Raw genomic sequence first — 8532 nt, forward strand, 5'->3', positions numbered from 1 at the left:
AAATTTTACTACGAACAAACTGATTACGAACATATTTTTTTGGATCCCAAACCATGAACTAAAATTCTGAGTTCACTTTCAGAAACTATAGGAATTTTCTCCCTAGTTTTCCAAACTAGAACTATAGAATTCTTTCTCCTAAAACTATAGAATTCTTTACCCATAGAGTTTCATTTGTAATCATGAACTTTTTTTTTTTAAAGAGATTAAGATTCTTAAATTTCAAATATCTCTTTATTTTTTCTTTTAAAAGTTTGAAAACAACTTTATAAAGTTATCTATTTTTCGTTTCATATATAAATATTCAAATTAAGTCATTAAAAAAAAGAGTCTTGTTTTCATTTGTTGTTATTCGATGCCTTCTGTTTACGACTTTACCAAGAAACAAATTTAAATTTCACAATCGGAACTTGAAAAATGAACTAAATTATCAATAAATTGAAAGTCATGTTGAGGGGCATACCTGAGAAGAAAGAAATCTAATGCAGTAAGAGAGAACATGCACCTTGGCATTCAAATTTAATTTCATTCTTAACCATTCTCTTAAAAAGTTTAGGGCACCCAATAATTCCACAACAATTTCTATGTTGATATGTATGTCCCAATATCGAAATTTAAGATAATAAATAGAGCACAACAGAGTAGAACAAGAACATTAAGTGGCCCTGAACACGTATTTGGTATCAATAGTTATGAAATAAAAATTGAGTTTCAGCAATAAAGTATGAACTACAAACAAAATGAAGTAAACTTGACAACATCTGTGCACAAATTTCTGATATAGAGATAGCCTATGATGTTTAAAGAAGATGAATAATGTTTATTCCTTAAACTATACTTTAATATACATCCCTTCTTCCAATTACAACAGTGGTGCTTAAATAAAGCTGGTCAAATTCAAAATCTCCCAGACCCTTCTGCTATAAAAGATTACCAACTTTTCCTCACTAGCTACAACCAAGTTCAGTGTGTAAAATGTATCTTATCTTCCTTCCTCATTTTCTTCCATGCTTCCAATATTTCGTATGCTGAGGGCTTGCCAGGTACTCCCTCACCATCATCATCATCATCATCTTTATAGTTTCCATCTTCCCCGGAAGACTTTTCGGGTGCGAGATTATCGGCAAATTCCAGCCTATTAGCACCATAATTTATTCTATCTTCCATCTTAAATTTTTGAGGCCTGAAAAAGTCCTTATTTTCTCCTATATCATCTTGATCATAATTGAAGATAAATGCCTCTGATTCACTGGAGTCATTTTCGAGCTCAGCACTTTCCATCATCATTCTCCCTGAAATATTTGGCTCATCTTTTCTTTCATCTGAATCAATTTCGTCATTCTGAAAATTTCCCGTACTTTCAATCCCAGCAGGGATGACTCTAGAGATTGTTCTCGTAGCACCTAATCCGCAGAGAACATGCAACGATCTTGATAAATTTGAGACTGTTGCTTCTGACACGACATCACAGTTACCAAGAGAATCCAATAGCCGCTGTAGATTTTCATGGTTAATCCGATCTTTATTTTCCTTAAACATGTCTGTCCACTGCTTTTCAGTCACTCGGAATGGTGCATATGCCATGGTGTTAACTAAGATAACAGCTCGCTCATAATTGTGTTGAGATATAGCTTGAATCACCAATTCAAAAAAGAACATACGGTGAGGAATTTCACCAGCTTCCAGAATCATGTCGAATTCATGCTCGAGTAAATGACACTGCAATGAAACCAAAATGTTAAAAGTTACCAGCACAACAATAAGTACTTTTTCTGGTTCCATTTCTGACTGAATCACTGATATATGGCATCAGTAATATGAAAAAAAAAAAATGCAGAGAATCTAAATAATCATGATAATAGTGCCACAAAGAAGTTAAAAAGATTTGCGTTTGAGCTGAATTTGGCAGGAACATATGAAAGTATGGCAGAAATATAAAACAAACAAGTACAAAATAAACAAGTTAGCTTGTACCTTGCCAGCTCTTGATGCTTTTACAAGTACTGTCGCAGATTTATTTTGATCCAATTTACAACGAAAAAGAATCATCTCTTTATAGACATGCTCGAAGTATTCCCACTGATGAGCACTGGCAGATGCTTCCAACATAGCACTATATGTGTACACGTCTGGGATAATCGAGCTACCATCACAAACAACTTCTTGAGGGGAAAAGGTATCTAATCTAAGGGCCCTAACTTCCTCAAATAACTCTTTAGCTTTCAAAAACATATCATTCTGGCCATAAACTTTGAGCATCGTATTTACAGCCCCTATGTTAGGAGTACAAACGTCTTTCATGTGTTCAAAAATATGTATGCAATCGTTAAGATGCCCGCCATCCATAGAAGACATTATCATGCCGGTGAAGGTAACTTCCAATGGCCGAGCATGAGAAAGTCTTCTAATCTTCTCGACCTGCAGCCATATTTCAACAAGTTGTATTCTTATACTGGTTTACAAGTAGCTTCAAGTATGTCTAACCATACCGATGCAGAAGTAAAGTTACCTCTACAATAGCATCTTGCCACCTTCCATAATTGCAGAGGCAACACGCGAGTTCATAATAGACGCTGGCAGCTCCCATAACTCCTCTACTTTCCATTTCCCTGACAGTTTCAATAGCTTCGTCAACTTTACCTTCCTTCCACAAACATCTGACCAATACTAAGAAAGTTAAAATAAAATATGTCAGGGCAACCAGCTGTCAAATATTGGTAGTAAACGATCAGAAGGAAAAAAAAATCTACCTTTATAAGTTAAAGCTTTTGGAACTTCCCCACTTCTCGTCATCTTTCCGAACAGCTCATGGACAAGGTCATAATTGCCTGATTCCAGCATTACCTTATCATATGGATTGCTTGTAAGACTTGAATGCAAACATGCTTTAGGGTAATAATATCTAAAGGTAAATAACCGTAGGACTATCAACCAGTTTTCCATTCTATCATGAAAACTCGGAAAAAGAATATAACTTGGAATTAGCTACTTAATTTGTGAATGAACTGATAACTAGAGCCATCATACAAACATGGGTACCTTCGTCTCTACATAGTTTAACCACATCACCTAAATGATAACCTTAAAGAAACATGTTTCCAAAAGACACCAAGTAGTATACATAAAAAGCTTCCTATCTTCCATTTTTCATTTTTCAACTTCCTAGGGAAACTGAGTTAACATATGAGCTCAGTTGTTAATGATCTAACATGCAGAAGATGCTAGCATGTGAATATCCACAAAGAAATTGTTAGTTACCGATCCTAATATTACACCATGCAAGCCATCCAGTTGGGTTTGGAGAAGGTAGTGCAAAAACTACCGAAGCCTTGTGAATGGAGCTGTTTCCAATATTTGATCCCACTACCTCCAAGTCACAAGTGTACAATACTATTTCACCATAGTTTTCTCTCTTATGGAGCCATTACACCTTACAGGAAAACTAAAAATGGAAAGGAGAAGTAAAATATGTAAAGGTTGTTCGAGAGACCTCAAAGGCCCCACCCGAAAACTTAGTAGTTGACAACTTCTACAATTCCCCATCTTTACTTATTCCACTCAGTTCCAGTTTTTCCCTACTTTCCCACCTCCTTGCCACCCAGGCAAGATAGTTATATCTCAAGTCTCTCTTTTTCCCCTAACTCATATTTCTCGCATGGTTGTGTAAGATGTACAATATAGCACAATAACTACCAAGTTAGAATATCAGTTTTCAATTCCATATGCATTACAACAATAAACAAAAACATAGTGATGTTATATTGCATCTCCCTATTCCCGGGTTACAGTAGACAAAATAGAAAAATTAGATCGGCAATGTTGATATCCTGTACTTACCTCCATTGCAAGTCCATAAGTTGCTCCATTAGGTTTCAGACCACTTCTCTTCAGTTGCTTGAAAACCCAGGACACAGCTTTCCACTGTTTCGTTGGAACACAAGCATTAAGTACCTATTGAATGGAAGAAACTCAACAGTTTAATAAATCGGCAAACTAGCATTTAGTATAATGTTTTATGAAAGATATTTAATTACTTTCTTACAGCATTATAAATAACCAAATCAGGTTCAAGAGTTGGATCCCAGTCCTTGTGACGCATAAATTTAAATATTTTGGGTTTCTGCCTCATGCATTCAACAATAGTCAGCAATTCTTTAAGAAGACCAGCTTGACCAAGTGTAACAGCAACACTGTGATATGCAGCCATATCAGGATATGCATGGATATTTCTCTGAATAAATTGAAAGCAAAATCAATCCAACTGTAAAAAAAATATGTTAGAAAAGAAACCCTCCAGGTGAAAAACAAACAAGGCACTTGACTCTTACACGCATCAAATTAAAAATCTGAAGAGCTTCCTTTGGTCTTCTTGCCTTCCCAAGAACAGAAAGAAGTTTTGTGTAAACAAACCTACAAAATTATCATTAGTTTCTTCACAATAGAAAACATACAATGGCAAGCACTAAGCATATAGATACACAACTAACACATGGGTCAAAATTACGAAATAACTGTGCACACTTGTGATTTAATAGAACAGGATAAATACATTTTCTATGAGTCCTTGCTTTATCAAGATTATTTATAGACAAATGCCATTATGCCAACAAACACATTCAAGTCCCAAGGCACTATGCCACTATGTTACACTTGCACCATCCAATAGGGTGGCCCAAAGTGCAAGGCTTCAAGCTGGTCGCGCCGAGGAAGGATAAATGAGCACAATTTCAAAGCCACAAATGAAATTACGCAAAATTTCTCTAATGGTCTTAGAGAATCTCGTCAAGCAAGACAAATTCCACATGTAAGAGATATAAAAGTGATGCTTTATACTAACAAATCACCTGCTTTGATATTTCCTATGATCTTTATAATTATACACCCATTGGACAGCAGAAAGTGCTTGCTTCCAACAACCTTTGACACCAAGCAACTCAACAATCCTCATCAACTGACCCTCGGTAAATGGTAATCCTGAAAGCTTCATTAATCTTGAAAACTTCCAATCCTTCACAGTAATCTCCCTATCACATAACCTACAAAAAGAAATAACTTTGAAAAACAAAATCAAAACTTCACACACAATCCAAAGAATAGAGAAATTAACTAGAAATATGAGAATCAAACACAAACCTATCAACAAGAAACCTTATGACATCAGCCTCACTATGATTCCTTGTCTTCTTTCCTTTATGCCAGCCTTCATTATCCGCATTGAACCAAAGCTCGTTCATTTCGATATCATCATCGAAAACCCACTTCAGTTCATCCACCTTTCTTGCCTCAAACATGTCCTTCAGCTCCTTCAACCTCTCCCTCTTCAGCTTCCCTCCACATTCCTTGTTTGCCCTCACTCGCTCCCAAAACTCAACCTTTTTTATAATGATAACAAGGTGAAGAAATAACTAACTGCACTAATAATTAACTAACTATCAAAACTTACTACAAGAAATTAGTTAAAGTTACCTTTTGAGTCCCCTCCCAAGGCTTCCCCACCATCAAGAACCTGTGATCATTTTCACTTTCCTTGGGTTTTAGAGCTTCAACCACTTTGTTGAACTCCTTGTACTCATGCTTAAGAACTTGGAATTGCTGTTCCTCCAACATGGCTTGCTTCTGTGACTCAGTGAGTGGAGGGGGCTCGTTGGATTTCTGGGCCTGGCGGTTGAGCTTCCGGTTGTGTTTCTGAATCTGTTTCTTGCGGAGGTTGTGGACGATTTTGGGTGTGGGGTCGACACCCTTTCGGATGAGGGTGCGCTTGATGGCTTCCTTGTCGGGTTCAAATTGAGCGTGAGAAGGGAAGATGGTGGTGTATCTCTGAAGTGCTTCCATGGTGTATCTCTAGCAAGGAGGTGAGCAAGGCGAGAATCTGAGAGATAAGAGCCCAGAAAGAAGAACCGATGAAGGATTGCAGCCATAGTTATTAGAACCGAACTGCTAATTGACCCGGTTTCAACCAGTGGATCACTAATTCACCCAGTTGACCCAGTCATAATTAAATAAAAATGTAAAATTATAAAATAAAATCAAAATCAAAAGTTAAAACTTAAATACATATCTTCACAAACATATTAATAACCATCAAGTATCAATTTTTAGACATAACTAATGATACAAAAAGAGATAATAAACTAGTCACTAGTACAAAATACTTTCTTAATTTAAATGAACAAGGGAGAGAGCAACAAATAACACAATCAGTAAATCAAACTCAAAAGGTGATCTCAAAGTTGGCATCTATATTTTCATAGGACAAATTTGAAGCTTGACCAACATTTCTTTCATTTTGATTTGCATCTATATCTACATTTGAGTATTTTTCACAAATCAATACCAAGAATAATTCATCATAGCAACTGAGTTGTGATGAAGACATTTTTAAAATTCTAGCATAAAAAAAAGAGCATGGGAACAACAATTTTATTCTGAGTTGCAGAGAGCATGAACCTCAGTTTTCACAACAAATTCAACTATGATAATTTCAGCAACAAAAGATTTAGCTCAAAAGATGATTTACAGATTTACAGCAACAAAAAATTTAGCTAAGTGATTACTTCAGCAAGACAACAACAGATTCAAGCTTCAGTGATGATAATCAGTAACAAATTCAACTCAGCGATGATTTTAAGCTACAAAAAAATTAGTTCAGTGATATTTTCAGCAACAAATTCAACTTTTAGCAACAAAATCAAGGTGCAGTGATGAATTACATCAACAAAAAATTTAGCTAGGTAATTTTTTCAACAAGACAGCAACAGATTCAAGGAACAAAAAAATTAGCTCCGTGATATTTTCAGCCACAAATTAAACTTTCAGCAACAAAATCAAGGTTTACATCAACAAAAAATTTAGCTGGGTGATTTTTTCAACAAGACAGCATCATATTCAAGGTTCAGTGATGATAATCAGTAAACAATTCAACTCAGTGATATTTTCAGCAACAAATTCAACTTTCAGCAACAAAATAAAGGTGCAGAGATGATTTACAGCAAAAAAAATTGAGCAAGAAAGAACAGGGAATTTGATAGAACTCACCAAATCGGGGACCAGCTGCTGACGGCGAGGCTCGAAGCAAGAAGAAGACGACGACCACTAGCCCCGGGACGTGCTGCTTCTGCCGCCGGCGACGACAATCGTAGGGAAGGCGCGGGACTGAGTGCGAGACGGTGACGAGGCAAAGAGCGACAACGACGACCAGCCCCGGCACCTGATGCTTCTGCCGCCGGCGACGACGAGCGCCGGGAAGGCGCGCGCTGACGGCAAGACAGTGACGAGACAGAGAGCGAACGACGAGCTTGAGTGAGAGACCGGACACGAGAGAACTTGAGTGCGAGGGCGACGGTGACTCAGTGAGAGAGATAAGAAAGCTTCAGCTTAGTAAGAGAGTGACGAGACTAAGACACTGAGGAGTGCCCTGGTGGGTGCAAGAGGAAGAGGAAGGAGACGTTCACTGAGCAGATTTGGATTTTGGCTTTCCTTTACTAGAAAACGACGTCATTTTTTCTTCTAAAAACAAATTAAGCATAACTCGGACCGGTCGGACCGGGTTATGAAAACCAACCGGATCACCAGTTTTTCTTAAACACGAACGACCCAAGTCGATTTTTTGTGGGTCTGATGCTTAAGCAGTTTAAAAGATGGCACGACTCGGCCGAATAACTAAGTTTTCAGTTGAACTGACCAAGTCAAGTCGAATCTAATAATTATGATTGCAGCGGATGCTCTAATTCCCCTAATCCACATTTTCAATTTCTAGTTCAACTACATCGAACCGGTTATATATAGTTGTTAGTTATATATATACAAGAAGGTAAATTATATGATAAAGATGTAAGTTTATAGATTTTTTTTAATAGAATAAAAGAGAGATTAATAAAGGTAGGACCTATATTTTGAATAATAATAAAATAATAAAAAATAACTATAAAAAAAATTATATTCTCTCTCTATACCACTCATATCTGTACACTAGAGTGTCCCCTATAATAATATATAATGGTAATATATAGATTTAGTGTCCAAAATTTTTTTTCAGTATTTTCCTTTCTAATTAACTTTTTTATTTAATGTCAGTTATTCATCTCTAAAAAATTTTCGTTGCTCCACTTGGCTACTTTTTTACTTGTTATCTTTCGCCTCTTACCCATTTTTTCTCTTTTCATCTCATCTCTTTTTTTTTTATCAAAGATAGGAGACTCAAACCCGCAATCTCTTAAATGAATATGAGAAAATTATGCCATTTAAACTATTACTCATTGGCTTCTCATCTCATCTCTTATTAATATTATTGAATACATTAATAGATTTTAAAAATATGTTAATCTCATACCAATAATAGATTTGCTTTTAAACATTCAAATACTCATAATAATAGTAAAATTGGTCTAAATTTAAGTAATAGATAAAACTGTGATAATATTAATGGGTATAAATTATCATTTTTTAAAAGCTTTAATTCATACTTAGTAAACTTTCAATTATTTCTAATATACTAAGTTACATATATGATATATCTATAATACAGTGTATTAT

General features: G+C 35.8%; 1 protein-coding gene across 3 annotated transcripts; it reads right to left on the minus strand.

Annotated features, from left to right (window-relative positions):
- Window positions 1-676: 676 nt before the first annotated feature.
- On the minus strand, window positions 677-7673 carry LOC112796599 (pentatricopeptide repeat-containing protein At5g67570, chloroplastic). 3 transcript variants are annotated; one of them, XM_025839134.3, is made up of 11 exons: window positions 7036-7673; window positions 5467-5869; window positions 5134-5372; window positions 4845-5036; window positions 4329-4410; window positions 4043-4231; window positions 3838-3951; window positions 2751-2844; window positions 2510-2667; window positions 1975-2418; window positions 677-1719 (listed from the first exon to the last, which is right to left on the minus strand). In XM_025839134.3, the coding sequence occupies exons 2-11, from the start codon at window positions 5830-5832 to the stop codon at window positions 964-966; spliced, it is 2634 nt and encodes an 877-aa protein (XP_025694919.2). In that variant the 5' UTR covers window positions 5833-5869; window positions 7036-7673; the 3' UTR covers window positions 677-963. The 3 variants fall into 3 exon arrangements, with proteins under 3 accessions (XP_025694919.2, XP_029153668.1, XP_072091576.1); XM_029297835.2 differs by having other exon boundaries at window positions 5467-5841; window positions 7036-7484; XM_072235475.1 differs by having other exon boundaries at window positions 5467-5967; window positions 7036-7480.
- Between the last annotated feature and the right edge of the window lie 859 nt (window positions 7674-8532).

The sequence above is a fragment of the Arachis hypogaea genome, chromosome 4 (assembly GCF_003086295.3).
Source record: "Arachis hypogaea cultivar Tifrunner chromosome 4, arahy.Tifrunner.gnm2.J5K5, whole genome shotgun sequence".
Lineage (NCBI taxonomy): Eukaryota > Viridiplantae > Streptophyta > Magnoliopsida > Fabales > Fabaceae > Arachis > Arachis hypogaea.